Source organism: Cucumis sativus, chromosome 2 (genome assembly GCF_000004075.3).
Source record: "Cucumis sativus cultivar 9930 chromosome 2, Cucumber_9930_V3, whole genome shotgun sequence".
NCBI lineage: Eukaryota > Viridiplantae > Streptophyta > Magnoliopsida > Cucurbitales > Cucurbitaceae > Cucumis > Cucumis sativus.
In genome coordinates, this window is record NC_026656.2 from 24,073,517 (window position 1) to 24,092,898 (window position 19,382).

General features: G+C 32.2%; 2 protein-coding genes and 1 long non-coding RNA gene across 4 annotated transcripts; 2 read left to right on the forward strand and 1 right to left on the reverse strand.

Moving 5' to 3' along the window:
- Window positions 1-5,590, forward strand: LOC101207049 (maltose excess protein 1-like, chloroplastic). Its single transcript, XM_004151804.3, has 9 exons — window positions 1-652; window positions 1,208-1,381; window positions 1,824-2,114; window positions 2,219-2,308; window positions 2,638-2,739; window positions 2,827-2,945; window positions 3,350-3,412; window positions 3,494-3,555; window positions 5,045-5,590. Exons 1-9 carry the CDS (start codon window positions 395-397, stop codon window positions 5,125-5,127), a joined length of 1,242 nt encoding a protein of 413 aa, XP_004151852.1. The 5' UTR covers window positions 1-394; the 3' UTR covers window positions 5,128-5,590.
- Window positions 5,591-7,272: 1,682 nt separating this feature from the next.
- On the forward strand, window positions 7,273-9,355 carry LOC101206816 (transmembrane protein 18). The gene is made up of 4 exons (XM_011651747.2): window positions 7,273-7,613; window positions 7,722-7,827; window positions 8,723-8,871; window positions 9,004-9,355. Exons 1-4 carry the CDS (start codon window positions 7,473-7,475, stop codon window positions 9,097-9,099), a joined length of 492 nt encoding a protein of 163 aa, XP_011650049.1. The 5' UTR covers window positions 7,273-7,472; the 3' UTR covers window positions 9,100-9,355.
- A 1,190-nt stretch (window positions 9,356-10,545) lies between these two features.
- Window positions 10,546-18,080, reverse strand: LOC105434701. Of its 2 annotated transcripts, none has more exons than XR_968815.2 (2): window positions 17,368-18,080; window positions 10,546-11,106 (listed from the first exon to the last, which is right to left on the reverse strand). It is a non-coding gene; the product is annotated as an uncharacterized LOC105434701 (long non-coding RNA). The 2 variants fall into 2 exon arrangements; XR_968814.2 differs by having other exon boundaries at window positions 10,546-11,103; window positions 17,368-18,064.
- Between the last annotated feature and the right edge of the window lie 1,302 nt (window positions 18,081-19,382).

A 19,382-nucleotide genomic window follows, 5' to 3' on the forward strand; every position in this document is an offset into this window, starting at 1 on the left:
GGCATGTGAGGTTTGTACTTTGCAAAAATTACTCATCAAATTGGATCTTGTGCCGAACCTGGCTGCTTCTCTCTGTCTCTCATTTCCTTTCCCATACTTCCTTTTCAAGAAAGAACGTGAAACGAAATGCTGATCCTCCCTAAATATCTCTCTGACCCATCTCTCAATCGCTCCAAACAAGTTCATCTTTGTCTTATCAACCCTCCCAATCGAGATTCTTTCCACGCGTCATCTCCCGTTTCTCAAAAATCTGAACCTTCCCCAATTCCCAGTTCAACCCATTTTCCCACCCTCTGTACTGTGATTCCGTTGCCAATCATCACTTTCTACCTTCTCTCTCTCTTTCTAACCACTCAATTTCATTTGGGTCTGTCAGAATTCTGAGTTTAGCGCGATGTTAATGGCTGTTAAGCTCCCATTGGCTTCAAATGGAGCAACACCTCCTTTACGACGAAACCCACTTGGGTTTTACTCGGCGGCTTCGATTCCTTTGAAGCCCATTTCCCTTTCTTTACCTTTGAATAACAAAAATCCGCACAATTGCTTTTGTTTGAAGCAGGTGCTGCCATACAGTTCTCGATTAAACTTGCCTAACCGTCGTTTCACTCCGGTCGCCGCCGTGGACTCCGATGCCCCCCATTCACATCACCAGGTTGCTGTCGTATCTTCTTCCTTCTTTTCCCTCTTCGTTTGGGATTTGTTTCCTGTTTAAAGTCTTCGTCAATACTAGAACATGGCCATTTCAATTTTCAACTTGCCATTATATTTGTTAGAATGTTAGGATGTGCTTTTGATTGTGGCGTGTCTTTCCATAGGAATGAATTGGAATTAGAAATATCAATTTATGAAAATATTTCTTTAGATTTATCGATCAAGTTTAGAAATCTCCAATTTGTGAAGAGAATAGGCAACTTACGAATTTCCAAGCTGGGATGGAAATGCTCTCATTCTCTTCTGATGTCAAATGTGTTGTGTTGTTGTATAAGTGGAAGAACAAGATGTTATCTTTCTCACTGTTGAGTTGGTTTGCAATTTTTTAATGATAGCTTCATATATTATAATGGTCATGAATTTCAATAGCAATATACAATAAGGTGTGTAATGATGTGCCTTGTATCTTACACTAAAACTTTGAAGTTTTGGAATGACCCAGCAGATCCTGGTTATTGTATGTATGTACTGACGTTCTCTTTTTTAACTGTGAAAGGGATCTGAGACTTTAAGGGACAGCAAAAGGTTTGAGGAGTGGAATTCATTAACAGCAAAGTTCTCTGCAGCAGCAAATATTCCTTTTATGTTGTTGCAATTGCCTCAAATTATCCTTAATGCTCGAAATCTTTTAGCTGGAAACACAACCGCACTTTTGGCTGTTCCATGGCTGGTAAGAAGTGTTTCCATTCAAAGTTTAATGATATGTTTGAGAATAATTTTGAAACGTTAAAATCATCTTTTTCGTATTCAAAATTTATTTAAAACGATTCAAAATCAATTTTAAATCGGGTTTAATATTAAATAAATTCTAAATGATTAAAGACATGCTTTAAAGTAATTTTCCAAGATGAAAAAAGTGGTTTCATTTCAACCATTTCAAAATGACTCCTAAGCATATACTAAATTTTTTTAATGAAAATGGCAATGAAAACTAACACTAAAATGTTGAGTGATGTGCATTAATATTTAGTGTTTTCTAGATAATTCAAGTTCACTGGAGTGTGGAAGTGAAAGAGAAGTATTCCCTGTTTCTTTCACTTTCCAGTTTCATTTATTTCTAATCCACGAAATGCCAAGGTATTGAACCCCGCAGAGTTAATTTATACATGTAGGGAATGTTAACTGGTTTGCTTGGAAACCTTGCACTGCTATCATACTTTGCAAAGAAGAGGGAGAAGGAGGCTATGGTTATTCAAACATTAGGAGCAGTTACAACGTATATAGTTTTTGCCCAGCTTTCAATAGCAGGGGCCATGCCTCTGCCTTACTTTGCAGCCACATCAGCTGTTGTGGCATCTGGTCTTCTTATAAACTTTATGAATTTCTTTAATATTCTTCCTATACAAATCTTGAAATTTTGGGAAGACTTCATCACTGTTGGTGGATTTTCTATCCTCCCCCAGGTAATTTCTCTTCAACCCCAGCTTCATTGAAGATATGATAACAGTTAATAGTAAAATTTGTCTCAAAGAGATGGATTTTTAGTTTCGCAAATTTTTTCTTGCAGGTTATGTGGTCTACTTTTGTTCCGTTCATACCGAATAGTATCTTGCCTGGAGCAACTGCTCTGGTCACAGCGCTGCTAGCAGTTGCTTTGGTAGATTTTTTCTTGCCTTTTTTTTCTTGCATTTGCTAATCCGTTTAATGAAATATGTCAGCACAGAAATCTCATGTTTTTGAGAATTGAGTATCTCTGTCAATAATGGTGTTGCAAAGATCGCACCAAATATGATGATCATACTCCTTATTTTGCAAAATTCTTCTGAACAATCATTTTTCTTACATGTATATGATCATTAAATTGAATAGTCTGAAGTTGAGATCATCTGAAACCAAGATTTCTATCTTTCCTCGTCGGGTTGCTAATAATGTTATCACTTCGATCTTGTTCAACATCCCTTAGAAGTGTCCTTGTAAAATTTACAGGCACGAGCAGGAAAACTTCCTGAGAAAGGTGTGAAATTTGTTGGAGCATTATCGGGATGGACAGCAACCCTTCTCTTCATGTGGATGCCAGTTTCGCAAATGGTATTTGCACTCTTTGAACTTTGAGTATGATAAAATTATATACCATGCATCTTTATTGTGCCTCTAACCACCATCCTTTTTGTTCAGTGGACTAATTATCTGAATCCTGAGAACATTAAAGGCTTATCAGCTCTCACAATGCTTCTTGCTTTGATTGGAAATGGTCTTGTGCTTCCACGAGCATTATTCATTCGAGACTTCATGTGGTAAAGTTATTCCCAACCCAATCAGAACTTCATGTTTGATTCCAGATCATTATTTTGTTTTCAATCAACTTGAATGTCACAATTGGTAGGATTCAAAGTTAAGATGGATTCAGGATTACTTTGAGAAGCACAGGGAGTCCCTCTTGAGAAGCTTCCAAACTACATTTATTTTCTATGGTTTTTTTTTCCTTCATTTTTTAAAAGATGATTTCTTATGCAGATCATTGGTAAATGCAAGTAGGCCAAATCATAAATTTTGTCTTGGAACTTTGTTAGTTGCCTCTATATCATTCACTTAAAAAAACATACACTTCAATGCCACAAGTCACGACAATTGTAGAATATATGAAAGTTAACAGCAATCATTACTGTATTGATAATACTTGTTACAACCGAAATTGCAGGTTCTTGGGTTCGGGTTGGGCAATTTTGTTTTATGGATATGCTAACATTTTATGCTTGTACTGGTAAGCTCCCAATCATCTTAATACATCAACATTTACGTTGCCTCAGTATTAGATAAGAAAATGTCTTTATGGATCCAACAGTTGCAATGGGGTGAGCAGGGAGTTCTTCATTGCTGCAACTGCTGGTCTATTCTCCTGGATAGGTTATCCTCTCCTCTCAAATCATTTTTCCCTTCCATATATTTCCGATTTATATTGATTCATTGGAAAAGAAACAATGACTTTCTAAGTAAAGAAATGCATCGTTAGCTTGTTTGTTGTTACTTATTTAAGTAGAAGTTTTACTTGAATTTTCTTTTTAAAAAAGGATAAATAGATTTATAAGAACTATCTCGTCCTTGTTTCTCTTGTTTTTCAGTATTCACAAGGGGGCTTTCTAAATACAGAAAAATGTGTCAAACTATTTATAAGTTATAACAAAATTTTCTACATTCCATACAACACAGATAAACGTCTATCAACATCTATCAGAGATAAAAACTTATACAAGTCTATCAATTATGATAGAAGTGTATCAATTCTGATAGAAGTCTATCAACGTCTGTTAATGAAAAAACTAATAGAAGACTGTCATTGATAGAGATCGATAGAAGTCTATCAGTATCCATCAGTGATGGAAATGGATAAAACTGTATCATTTGATACCATGAGTGATAGAAATTGATACAAGTCTATCATCAATAGTTGATAGAAGTCTATCGGTGTATATTTTTGTGTGTTTTCTTTTTTGCTTTTTATGTTAATAGTTTGACATTTTTTTCTATACGTAATAATTTCTCTATTTATTTTGAAAATATTATCTATATATATCTATATCTATATATTTATATTTGTGTTCTTTGTATTTTCAGAAGTTGAAAAGGTAAAATATAAGATTGGATTTTTCATTTTAGAGAAGAATTACTATGGTCCTGTTTGGTAATGTTTTGTATTTATTTTTGTTGTTTTGAGTTTTTGAAATATATACTTGTTTTATCCTAAATTGCATACATTTGTTAAAAGTACACTTGAATCCTTAGTCAAATTTTGAAAACAAAGATAAGTTTTTGAAAACCATTTTTTTAGTTTTCAAAATTGGCTCAGTTTTTAAAAATATTAATAGGAAGTGAATAACAAACCAAAGAAACTTTTAAGTGAAAGTAATATAAGCTTAATTTTTAAAAAACCATAGACCAAATAGATGCCAAATGCCTTACATTACATTTTTAGAAAAAAGAATGAAAGCTCCATTTGATAATTATTTGGTTTGTTTTTTAAAAGTTAAGTTTATAAATACTACTTTGTTATCTAACTTTTAGGAGTTTTCAAAAGCTTAGAAAAATAGCTTGTAAAAGTAGTTTTCTTTTTCATAATTTGACTAAGATTTCAAGTGTTTAGTTAGGAAGGATGAAAACTATGACAAATAAGAACAAACATAATTTCCAAAAACTAAAAGGTTATCAAAGGGTGCCTAAATTCATGACATAAAATTTAAATAGCATAGAATATTATCATATCAAGTGAAGCTCTAGACTTCTGATACTGCAATCGAAAGAAAAACAAAAACAAAAACCATGAAGTAGTAAGTGAGAAACACGATTGTTGCAAGATGACATCTGAAGATATCAAATTAATGTTGGCTAATTCTCATAGGTTTTTTCTTCTGGAGAGACTCTGTGGTATATGGATTCAACTCACCTCTAACATCTCTTAAGGAGCTACTATTTGGATCCTGACTGCCAAATTCCAGCTTCAAGAAAAAGCCAGATTGCAAGCTGCTTTGACACGAATGCAACAGCAACTTCTCCTAAGTCTCAAGTGCTTTTTCTCAATGGCTGCAATTGGGAAACAGTGGTTGGAGATATTTGCTCAATCAATAACACCATTTTGAAGAGGGAAAAAACCAGTCTAAGCGACCTTTTTTTTTTCTTCCTAATTGGAGATATGGAGAAAGCTCAGTGATTTTTTTGGGTGAATATTATGCTTTGAAAAAAAAAAGTATACACACCTCTCTTGTAAAGTAATAAGGTACCAAACTGAGTTCCATTGATATCACTCATTATCTAGTGTACTTTTAATTGTTTTTTAGTAGTTCGAACTGAGAATGGTTCATTGTTTAAACTATTGTCTCTGATCTTTTCAAAGTTATGTGATGTATTCAAATTATTTCAATGTAGAACCTTGAGAAATGACCTCCAAGTTACGAATCCCCACCCCTTCACCTTCCACATGTTGGATTAAGGCATGTAGCAAATGTTTGGAACGCGACCTAAATTTAAGGTGTTACATGTCTACTAACTTTCATTTGGTTCGTCTCTAAACCACATTTTAATGGAAGAGGCTTCACTTTGACATCATCCTTGACGTCCAAGCTAGGATTCAGACCAAAATTCAAAATATGGATTTAGTACATTTCCTGTGACTTGGATATGCCATTTTTGCTTTTCTAACAACTTTGGTGAGTGGAGATTGTTTCCACAAACCAGCACAGATTCTTTCAATATGTTTTGTCTATACTCATATGCTTTATAGGAAAATCTTAGGAAATCACCAAACATTAGTTGCTTAAAGTTAAACACTTAACTTTGAGGCCACAGAGGCGCAGGTGCATTGTATAGATGGTAGCTTTTAATTATTTTAAGTCTTTTCTTAATCGTACTTTCATAGAATCTATCTGATCTCGGTTCATTCATGTTTCACTCATAGCTAAGAACATTACATATATTTATATTTAACAAACATGTATGTAGGGTTGTTTGTTACAATTTTAGCATCGTTCCACTTGTGTTTACAAAATGTTTAGGGTTTAGGATAACAAAGAAGAAAATCCTTTAGTTTATAGTACAACAAAACGATCGCACCATATAGCTAGAGATCTATCACCTATTTCATTCTATATTGGTGTTTGTCGAGGGGCCAAAAAAGGTAATATTTTGTATCAAATTTTTAGTTGTTTTTTTAATATATATTTTGTATCTCTAATTCAATTTCTTGTCCCTATTGATTTTAATGAAAATAATGTAAATGAGAAATTTTAGTATTTGAATACAATAATTTTGACTACAGTTGCATTAACATGAATGGTCTCATTGAAAATATTACAAACCATTCACAAAATATAATAAATCATGTAATCAGATGATCGAGTTTACGAAAGTTCTAGTTAAGCAACAGTAAAATAAGTTTCAAAATAAGTATAACCAAAAGGGTCATGCAAAATGAAAGTCAAACAGAGTTACATTTAGCCATGTCTTCTTATGACACACATGCAATATATTTTAAATCACTCCTATCAAAACAGTCTAAATAATTAAAAATGTTTTTTTAAAAACATTTTTTTCTTATATCAATTAAAATAAGTTCTAAGTACTCTAGTTAAATTGACTTACGAAAAAATGAAAGATATTATTAAACTAAAAATAAACAACGATATATATGTGATATATTTTACAATTTTCACTATATTAATATTTGATTTATAGTCGAGATCACAATAGATAGGTCATTAATTTTCAGTTTGGAAAAATATAACAAAATAAAACAAAATCTCCTAAAATGAAGGAAATATTGATTTTAAATAAAAAGAGAAAAGAAAATAGGTAACTTTAAAAAAATAGTTATTAAAAAATCTCAATAAGAAAAGAAAATAGAAGAATGAAAAAATGCTTATTTTAAAAAATATTATTGTAATTAAAATAAAGACGTATTTGAAATAACTCGTAAAAGAAGCTTTTTAAAAAGTTATTTTTATTAATTTTTTAAGGTCCGCAGCGTTCCAAAAATGAAATGTATTAAGTATTAAGCGAAGGTATATCAAACCTAATACTTAATTATTATAACTTGTTGTAATAAGCTTTTTTTTTTATTAAATAATCGTTAAAAATGATAGAATAAAAGCTGAAGTGAATTTAGGCTGAAAATGGTCGCTACGAATAATTTCTGGAAATTTCCAGAGGGGTTCAGAGAAAACGCCGTCCTTTCATAGCTTCCCAGCTCGAGGTCTTGGGTCGAACAAGAACCCAACATCAGAATTTTAAATCTGTTATCCAATCTTTGGCATCCTTCAGTTTCATTTCTACTCATGGATGAGTTGAGATCTGTAATGGAGGAACATATGGACCAAATGTCGGATCTCATTCAAAAACTTTCCTCCGAACTCCGATCCGGTCTCCGTCCCGCTCTTGATAATTTCATCGGTTTCTTCCACGCCATTGACTGGAAGGTAAAATCCCCATTAAGTAACTTCTGTTTTCTTTTGTTCCATTTTTTTCCTGCCCATTTTGAGTATTGTGTTTTATGTTTTTTTTTTTTTTTTTTTGACATTTTGCAGGAACCTTGGTTGATGGGGTTATTGGGGTTTCATGGATTGTTGCTGATAATAACTATTTTTACCAGGAAGCGTACCAACTTCCAGATGTTCTTGTTTCTTCTTGCACGTATGATATTTTCTTCTATTTGCTCTTTTTGCTGAAATTTAATGACATTGTTCAAGGTTTTCCTATTTTGATTTCTTTAATTGCTGTTCATATTGCATCCTGGCAAAGTAGTGTGTTTTGATCTAGCCATCAAGGTTATGAATAGTGTGAAGACCTTTAAGTTTAGAGATGAATTCTGAGGTTTGAATATCTTTTTGGAAATTACTTTCTGCATCAAGATTGCAATTATGTAGTTGAGTTTGCATAATATATAAATTGCATCCTCTGTACTGGCAAAGTAGTGAGTTTTTCTCTAGTGGGTATGGAAATATACTACCTCTTGTGCTTAGAGAGGAACACTGAGGTTTGAATGTATTTTTGGAGTCACTGCTGCAAGGTTGCAATAATAAAATCATAGGATTACATTCGCTGCTTAAGTTGTTGATTAATGTTTCTTATGTGTGTATGCTTTCCGACCATAAAACTGTTTGGTTTAACTTGGCTGCTTTTTGTTGGACTATTTTAATTCAATAGATCTATCTCTCTTTTAATCTCTTCCGGCTTCTTGTTAAGAGTGTAAGATGTATGATCAAATGTTGTAAATGTATGATCCAATGTCGTCAATGTCATAGATTTCTCAATTTTACTAGGAAGGAATCCCCTTGAGCACCCCAAAAATTATTGCATGCTTGTATGCATGACTGTGGACACATTTCAGATTTACATTTTACATGTTGATGTGTACACTTTTCATGTATTTCAAGGAGAGGACACCCTTTTTTACATTCCACAAAAAAAAATTCATGCTTGTTCACATTCATGTTTTGCAAGTTCATTCTCAACTTCAACCGTTCTTCATTTCTAGTGATAAGAAATTCATATTTGGAGTACTTACATATTTGAATTTGTCATGCAGTGGCTGGTGTATATTTTGCTGAAATAATCAATGGAATCTTGAGCAAAAACTGGAAGAATTTTGCCACCCAAAACTATTTTGATCCTAATGGAGTTTTCCTTTCAGCACTCTGGTCTGGGCCACTGCTTGTAATTTCAATGATAATCCTGGTAAGTTTTCGCTATTACTTATTTTTGTCATGTCCCTGATGAACCCCCCATGAATTATTTCTCTTTCATTTATCTGTTGTGTAGTTTTCCGGGTTAAGAACACTTAACTGAACCATCATTTCTGTATGACAGATAAACACGCTCTTTACTTTATGCTATCTAGTAGTCAGGTGGAAAAGAGCTGAGCTTCGACATCGGGCAAGACTGTCACAGAGTAAAGAAGATTGACCCCATAAGATAGATAAGTTTTTAGCTTTGAGTCTTTTGCTGGTAGCTTGTAGATCTGTATCTTTTCCTTCACAGAGATCGTTGGAATTATACGAATACAATGCTAGGAGCAGTTTTGTTCTCTTTTTTCTTTCTTATTTATTGACTAGAATCTACATAGATATTGTTGCGATCAACTTTATACAACAGTCACTTACTTTATGTAGCTTTATTTTCATCAGTGAGTATTATTTTCAGTCATTACTGATTTCATTCACTGAATGCCTTTAATAACTATAGGACTACAATTAATATTTCTTCATCAAGGTTCGACATCAGTATAGAAGGAAAATAACTTTTTCTAATCTCTTTGAAAATGTTGATGAATGCTGAAAGTTTCGATGTTATTACCTATGACAAATTCAAACTAGTATATGATGTTACATTAGAGTTCACGTCTGTTTAAACTTGTTTCATTTGGGGTTGTTTCAAAGAAAGCTACAAAGGCAGAAGAATGTTGGCAGGTTGGATTATTATTAGTGTTTTGACTTTTTCCAGTTTCACAGGTTTTGTCATAGATTTTCAAACAAGCATATCCATATGACATCAATCCCACCCTATAAGGGTTGGATTTTCTATACTCGGAGATGAACAAGAAAAATATGATCTAATCAATTAAACATTAGTTATAAATATATTATTTAGACAACAAAATTCAATTTTGAAAAGGAAAATAATGTTTTTATTAAAGATGGGGGTGAGATACAGAACCATTCAAAGCAAGCCAGGAGAGAGCCAACGAGAAGAAAGAATCAAATGATCCTCGGGAAAAAAAGAGGATTGTGAAGCAAAACTGGGAAAGAGTGAGCTAAATTGTTCCAAGCTTTTTGGGAGGGAAACAAAGAATAGGAAGAAAGTTGGACAATTCAAATATGAGCTGGTGAAACAATGATCCCTTAAAGTTTAATTGAGACTCGAAACAGTATCCTTCAAGTTTAGTTGAGACTGTCTATTTTTTTTTATCGTTAGACCAACATATGATGGTTGCTCCAAATGGTTCAATATTTACTTTATTTTAGTCATTATTTTAGGTTCTATTCAAATAGTTGCATTTCAACATCATGGTCCTAGTCTTGGTGGTCTTGACAAATCAATTTTATTGAATTAATAATTTATTTGAAAACTAATACTTTACAAAATGATTTATCCCAAATTGTCTAAATTTTGAATCTCTTAAAAAGGATTCTATTTAAAGAGGCTCCAACCAAGGAGCTAATTAACTCGAGAAGTAGTGGAACAATACAAGGTCTTTGGGTATTTCAAAAATCACCGATGGAAGCTTTGTGCAAATTAAAGATAGACAATGATATTAAAAATGGGATTTATCCAAGTTAGACCAAATAATTTATATTCATAATAATTTTGATTTGAAAGAAAATCATTAGGTTAAATTTGTTGAAAGAAGAATTCCAGTCTATAAAATAATTGATTTAATTCAACTCTTTCCAAAAGCATTATATTCTCAATACAAGGAAGCAAATTGCTAACCTTTATACCCATTTGAGATCATGCACTGATATGCCTATTCTAGCCATTTTGAGATGCCAAAGACAGATTTTGCAAATTCCTTATTAGAGATATTGAAATTTGGTATGCAGCAGTAGTGTGGTGTAGTTATTGTAGGAGTATGAGAATGACGTTGAGAAGTTGTGGATATAAAGTATTCGAGTAGATTGGTGTGATGCCTTACACTGATACAAATTTTGGGAGTTTTAGAGGTGGTAGGGTGAGAAGCCATTGCCGTTGAAGTGGCTAAGTGCTGGTCGAAATGAATATTTGATGAAGGGTTGAGAGGAGCTTGCGTTGAGAGGGACCTATGCGTTGAAGTTTTGGTTGTTGGCAAGCTAGAAGATCGAGTAGGGAAGCCCTTGTGTGTGGAGGTTGGCCGGTGATGAGGTATCCATAAGATAAAACTTGAGGCGTCAATACTCAAAGTCCGCCACAAAATCCACGACAAAATAGTTGCTACTTGAAGTCCACAACAATATCACAAACTCAACATTAACAACATTTTAGTTCATAAATGTACAGTTTGCATTGAACACTCAAAATGCAAAAACAATAATATTACAACGGCTAGATCAATATTGTTTTCTGCTAAAAAAACAACCAATCACACTTCATGAGTATAGATATAATATGTAATATGCTCTACAAACTTCATCAACCAATGTGAAAAAAAAAATTATGAGATTAATTGAAGAAGCAAGAGAGTGAGAACCACTCAAAACTTAATTTGGAGAAGACTTCGAAATGTACAATGTAGAAGAAGATCTTGAAGATCTAAAAGAAGCCTTATCTTCGGTAGATGTCAACTTGTGGCAAAAAGATATTAATGATGAAAAGAATTCTCTTGAAACAAATAGGACTTGGCACCTAGTTGACCTACCATCTGATTGCAAAGCTAGGTTGTAAATGAGTTCTAAGGAAGAAACTCAAGCTTGATGAATCAATAGACAAGTATAAATTTGGACTGGTAGCGAAAGACTTTAGATAGAGGAAAAACATAGATTTTTTACACATTCTCCCCAGTAACTAGAATCACCTCAATTAGAGTGTTGATTTCTATGGTTGTCCTGAATAATCTCTTAGAACATCAAATGGGGGTTAAGACTGCTTTCCTAAAAGTTGATTTAGAAGAAGAGATCTATATGGGACAATATGAAGGTTTCATAGTTCATGGTCAAGAATCTAAAGTTTGTAAGCTAGATAAAACCTTTTATGGCCTAAAACAAGCTCCTAAGCAATGACATGCAAAGTTTGATAATCTAATCATGTCTAAGGGATTCAACGCAAATGAAAGTGATAAATGCATCAACTATAAGTCTGAGAATGGCTTATGTACTATCATATGCTTATATATAGATGATATGTTAATCTTTGGATCAAATTTGCATGTCATAAATAATGTAAAATTAATTTTGTGAGCAAATCTTGACATGAAAGACTTAGGAGAGGCTAATGTAATCTTAGGTATAAAAATTACTTGATCTGAAAAGAAAATTTGTTTAGATCAGTCTCATTACATAGAGAAGATTCTAAAGAAATATAATTACTTTGATAGTAAACCAGTATGTATATTCTACGATCCTAGTGTTAAGTTGTTCAAGAACACTGAAGATAGTGTTAACCAACCAAAATATGGAAGCATTATCGACAGTTTGAGATATGTTGTTGATTGCACTAGACCAGATATAGCTTATGTTGTAGGATTACCTTGTAGGTTTACTAGCAGACCTAGTTTAGAACATGGAAATGATATCGCAAGAGTTATGAGATACCTTAAGAAAACCCAGAAATTAGGATTACATTACCAAAAGTTTTCTGTTGTCCTAGAAGGTTACATTGATGCTAATTGGAACTCATTCTCAGATGACTCAAAGGCTACATATGGTTATATCTTCAATATAGTAGGAAAGAACGTTGCTTGAAAATTCAAGAAATAGACTATTTTAGCTCAATCTATGATGGAGTTAGAAATGATAACATTAACTACTACTATTAAAAACTTATAATTACAACGATAAAAGATGACATATACGTCATAAGCATAGTACCATTAGAGAATTTCTCACATGGTGCAATAATAGTGGATCATATATGAACTAATGATAACTTGATTGATTCTTTAACAAAAGAATTTGCTAAAGAGAAGGTTTTCGAAACCTCATAAAGAATAGGTAATGATTTATAACAAGTGATATAAAGATAATCATGCTAGAGTAACCAAGAGTTTCATTCTTATGATACAATGATTAGCATGACATCCTGAAGCGAATGAAAAGGCTGAACTTAGTTCTTAATGAATTCTATACTCGATGACAGTGGAGTACATAGTGACAGGAGTACTCTTGATAAATTCTCACCTTTCTAAAAGTAGAAGTGAAGGTCGTTTCCTATGGTATTTTAGAAAAATTCTCTAGAGCATGCACTAAATTGGGATATACTTGCAAGGCTTTAAAGCATGACCATTTAGAACTTCACTTGAATAATAATGTGTGTGCAATGTTAGAGGTAAAATTCAAAACCAATGATTATTTTACAATATTCAACGAGATTAGGATGCTTGGGCAGTTAATGATGAGGAAGGCGAGAGTAAGTCCTTGGACGTATTCTGTCTTGGAGAATCTATAGTCGTCACATGGTAAGACCAATCCTGGCCATTTAGACGAAGTTGGGTGACATCATCATCATCTTTATGAAGAAATTACCAAAAAAGGCCTGAGAACAATTACATACATATCTTTTCAGCTTTGCTTGTAATTTTACTTTTTGTTTTGTATTTTAATATTTTGTTGGATTACGAAGAGATAAGGATAAGTGAGGGTCCTATCCCACCCAAATCTTATCATAATCTTTTCTTTTTAAAAGGAAAGATTCCAAAGAGATAAGATGCCAGACAGGGGTTCTATCTTGTTGGCCAGTCTTTTAATCTTTTCACTTTGTGTAATTATTGTTGGCACGTGTATTAACCTATATGGATAAATGATATCTTGGTGGGAGATCATTTCTCTATATATTAGGGCACGTCCCTCGACCCTTAATGTTTACCTAATGAAAAGTTCTATAAGGCTTAAGCTTAAAATTTGTTAGGTAAAAAGATTAAAACCAATCAAATCGAAGCGGAGAGGTATATGGGTATTGGATTCCATAGCTATATGATAGAACATGGAATCACATCTCAACTCTCAACATCTGGGACAGTTCAACAAAATGATGTATTAAAGATGAAAAATAGAACCTTGCTACACATAGTTTGATCTGTGATGATCAGTTATGCTTTCTTCCTATCTAGCTTGTTCTAGGTTTATGTAGTAGAGACTTGCAAGTTACCTCTTGAACCACAAGTTTCACAAAGAGTGTTAATGAAACACCTGTTAAATATAGAGAGATCGTAAAAGTAGTTTATGGGACATCAGGATTTGGGAATGCCTAACAAATGTGCTTGTGACAAATCCAAAGAAATTGGAACCACGTTCAAAACAATGATCGTAGGTTACTCAAAAGAGACGAAAGGTGGTCTATTCCATGATCCACGAGATTTCTGTAAGATTTTGTTATCTAAATTCTTTTCTTCTAAAAAGGTTTTGAATTAAGTAGATTACTTAAGTGAATCTCTTTTAATATTTATAGTACAGTTCTTTTTAGATCATTGTCGAGTTATAATCTATTGTTCGATAGACAGTTTCTTTGTTACTTGAGAACACTGAGTCTGTTTCATATACAATTTATTGTATTTGATTATTAGATTCGTCATATTTTTATTGCTTGAGCATCTCCCGAACTCGGGAAGTGTCTTTGTTTTCTACATTTTGTAGCAATGATCCTTATCTTTTGTCTCTTTGCCTTTTGTGCTTTCTTTTTCTCCATATTATTGGGTTTTTTTTTTCTTATAAGGATATTTTTTGTGATATCTTTTTTGTTTGTAGGGGATGTATGTCCTTTTTGGTTTCCTATAGTACAGGGGGATGGTTATGTAAGTCTACATAATTTCTTTCTGAAATTCTTTTTTTAGATGAGTGTAGTTCTTCTAATCTTTGGAAGCAATATTGAGAACAAAAGTTTTCCATTTCTCTTTGTTGGAGATTATGGCTTTTAGCACTTTGCTTTGAACTTTTATTTTGTTACAGATTTCTAATCCACATTCTATATTATTTTATTTGTCAACTGACCATAGGTTAGCTTTAACAAAAGAAATTTCGTAATTATAGGTTTTATTGAGAGAGTTATATACTCTTTCTACCATAAAACTGAGGAAGTCCACCAATATATTGCTCTTTCCAATGCTGTTGATTACAATCATGAACACTGTATATACGATCATAAACATGTCTTCATACCATTTGAAATTTCTCACTTTTGAACATCTTAATTTTTTCTATATTCTTCTGTTGTTATTCCTACTTTCTTCATTATTAGTGGGAGTGAAATGATATTCTATAGCATATACTAGATTTTCTAAAAAGCATCTCCAACTTCTTCGAACTACTACTTCTTTGGAATCAGTAGAGGCTCCATTTTCTATTTTAACTACTTTCTATCTTTTGACTTTAATTTTTATTGGTCTTGATATTATCTCAGCTCTTGTTTCTTTGCTAACGCAGTTGTCTCCCACCAAAGCTTAATATCGAACTTGTCAGACCATTTAGGATTAGTTTTACTACTTGAGGGTCGGTCATGATCATATTATTGGACTCATAGGCACTTGCACAGCCATGAGCATTTCATTAAGAACTTTAATGATCAATAATTTGGATATCTCATCTATATTCCATACATAGATAGACTTGCCAATGAATTGAGTTTTATTGACATATTTGTATCTTTCTAGCTTCTAGTCCCAAATCGGACATAAAAGGTCTGTGGTACCTGTGAAAGTTAGGATCTTCTTTTGTTGCACTTCTATATTTTATTCGATATTAATGTTATCCTCTACTTTGAGTTTTTTGAATTTTTTTTAGGAGAGATTCGACTTAACTACGTTAATTTATTTAGATTTTTTTTCATTGATATTTAAAAATTTTAGTCTTTTTTCGACTCATTTTAAAATTTTGTCCTTTGTACTCAACTTATCCTTTTTGGATAGATTTGTTAAGCTAAAAGGTATTCTATTGAAAAAGTTAATACTCTTTATTTCTTTATTAGTGGGAGGTTTTTGATTAATTAAAAGGGTTTTGCAATAATTTTCTCGATATAAGAACTTATGAGTTGGCTTTGATTTCACCTCAGTAAACCATTTTCCAAGTTTCTTGATTAAACTATGTAAAGAAAGATGAGAACAGAGACCTGCTACATGCATGGTCCGTCAAACTCGAGCCCAATTGTGAGATCAAGCATAGCATAATAGTTTTTGTAAAATATCCCACAATTGTCGGTCTCCATTGGTGTACCATTAGTGGAATAACCTAAGAATATGAAGATGGGTTTCTAGGAAACATGCTTGAGGAGGGATGAGGGCAGTGATAGCCTTTCTATATATGAACTGTTTACACCAGAAGGTCGTAACAAAGTTGTAAAAGGTTGAGACTTGAGGGGGCATATTCGAAGGTTTGTTGTGCATGTTTATATATTCCTTTTTTTCTTACGATCAAAATATATTGTAAAATACATCAAACTAAAAGTTAAGGACATAAAATTTGATAAAAATGTGACAAATGTAACTAAAAGATAAACATTTTCCCTTAAACTTAATTACCTACTAAGCCTAGATCTCTTATACACTATGGCAGGGTAGTTAATATGCCAAGTTGATGAACAAAAAAGCTTTAAACATAACTAAAACATCTTTATTTTCTTTCTTTCTTTCTGAAAATGATGCTTTTTCTGTGTAAACAATTCAATTTTAAAAAGAAAACTTGAAAAACTAAGACATAATGTACGAGTTGATAATAATCAAAATGAATAGATTTTGAGTGTTGGAAAAATATGGTAATAAATTGAGTTGAGTTTTTAATTGATCTCTATCTTTTTTTGGTACAAATTTAAATCTTTAATTGAATACTTTAGTGAACCATGTAATTTCTTAAAGTTTAACTAATTGATAAAAGTAAAAGATCAAACCATCCATCATTGAGATAGTAATCAATGCATATCATAGCTTTCAATTGCATTGACAGACACATCATCTTGCTTGACTATATATAACTTAAAGAAATGACATTTTATTTTCCTTCATTGGCCAATTAATTGAGCTACAATAATTTTGTTTTTAACCTAAAATAAATGTGTCATGAATTCAAATCGTATACAGGCAAAACCCTAGGGTTTACAACATTGAACTGTGGATCTTTTTTTCTCCAATTTCCCACATTATATATATATTTCTCTAATTTCCTATACATACATATATATATTAAAAAAAACATAATATAATTGAAACCTTGAATAGTATTCTTTTCAGAATGATTGGATAGTTGACACAAATTTGTAAAAATGTCCAAATCGTACCAATCGTTTTGTATTTGTAAGAGTGTTAAATTTAGAAAAACTAGCAAATTAGTGAATCTGAGCATATATAGTTGAATAGTTAAGATGACAACGATTACCCTTCTAAAGATCTAAAACTTTGAAAACATCACTTATCAATACTACCATACATTTTTTTAGACATATTAACAAATCTTCCCAACAACTATCAAACCCTAACCTAAAGTGAGAGGCAATAAATACAAATATATGCTGCACAGTTCTATATATGAACCCAATAAGAGACTTCAAGAGAGAGCTTACCAGAAAAGTTGAGCAAAGCTATTTTGTTCTTTCCAATATCCAAAATTTACTAAAGGAAAAGGTACGTGTGAGGAATGAAGCCTGGTCCGAGATCATTTTTTCCGTTCAATCAACACCAACAAACTTTTCAAATACGAAGAAGAAGAAGACTACTTTTAGTTAGGGAAAAAAACAACATAGAATAACAATTTTGAAGAAAGCAAGAAAGAAAACTTGAAAAATAATGAAAGAAAAAGACATTGACATGTAGTTTTATTTCTTCTCCTTTCAAAAGGATTGACAAAAAAGAAAAGAAAGAAGAAGATTTCGGAGCAAACTCCATTCCAAACACCCCTTTTCCTATCTCTCTTTTCTTTCTCTCATTTGCAAGACTCAACAAGAAGAGGAAAGAATGGACAACCTTGTCCTTAAAAAAGGATTTTTTTTTTTTTTTTTCTTTTGCATACCCTTCCAATATACTAAAAAATTGAGCTTGAGAGAGAGAAAGTAAAAGAAGAAGGGAAGCCATGAGGAAAATAAATAAAAAAGTGGAAGAAAGAAGATTATTGATGCATTATTATTTGATGGTGGGAAACATATGATGACAGACAGGTCATAGAAAGCATAAAAATAAAATAATGATAATAATAATAATAATGATGATGAAAATGGAATTGAATTTGGTGGCTTTTGGAGTCATCACCTTGTCTTGTTCTAAACCTTTTTATATGCTGTATATTTAACTTGTAATTTCTCACATACTTTTTTTTTTTTTAATTGGCTTTGCTTTTAAAAGAATTTAAGCACTGAAAATCAAGAAAGATAAGATGTAGAAGAGATGACCCAAAAGACATGTTTAGGAATGGGGAAAGAAAGAGGGGCATGGGGCCTCCACTGCCACACCTTTGTACTATATCCCATTATTATACATTTGAAGTTACATTTTTAAACAAAAACCAACTGAAGGAAATAAATGATATGTGGCCGACATGCGCGCACATATAATTTCAGTGCTAAATTGACATTTTTTTTAAGTTAAAAGTTCAAATTCCTCACACCTTTGGATTATGTTATGTTAAAAAATTTCGCTGACAAAAAGTTATGTCATTGACACATTTCATTTGAAAATAGTTAATAGACGTTGTATAATTTAATTTTCTCAATGAAAAAGAAAAATATTTTGGCAACACCCATGTTTGATGTAGCCTTCTTAAAAGCATGCCATATGGTGGGTAAAAGATCAAGTTTTTATTTGATCACCGTATGATAAATGATGCCTTGAATGAGCGATCATAAATGTGGCTGTTTTCTTTTAATGAATTACACAGGAAAGGGTCGGTTCCCGGCAGCAGTTCCTAACTAACTTGGATGGAATCCAACTCTTTTAATTTCGTCCATTTCATGCAGCAAAAAAGGATTTCTTTCCTTTGTTTGAGTGATAAATATTTGAATCTTTATTAACATTCGGGTTGTATTATGTATATCATAACTACTTAATTTATACTTGATTTCTTGAGTTAACCAAGTATAGATATCATAGAAAAAAGGTAAAACAAAAGAGCATCCATGATCTTCATCCTTTGGCTAATTAACAAAAGAACATCCATGATCTTCATCCTTTGGCTAATTGTCAAACCTAACAATTGAAAAGCTAAGTCTTAAAACATAGATCACGTTTATGTCACTCGAACAAAAAAAAAAGAACTTAGATCATGTTTAAAAAATGAACTTCGGTCATGTTTAAAAAATGAACCAATCATTGAAAGTATATGCAATTATTGAATTACTTTAGAACATGTTTACTCAACCAGTTTATTGTATTTTGTAAACAGAATTTGATTTACCATTTTGTAAACTTAATTTGCCTACCGTTGTTTCTATCTGCTTAGTTGTTATTGTTAGTGTAGACATAATGAATGTGTGTATGAAGCAAATAATATTCTGCAAATTTTGGGGTTTTGAATCTTTTTCTACTAATACTTTATCAGCAAAAACAAAAAGGAAGAACGAGCATAGGGTTTCTATTCTCTGGTGAA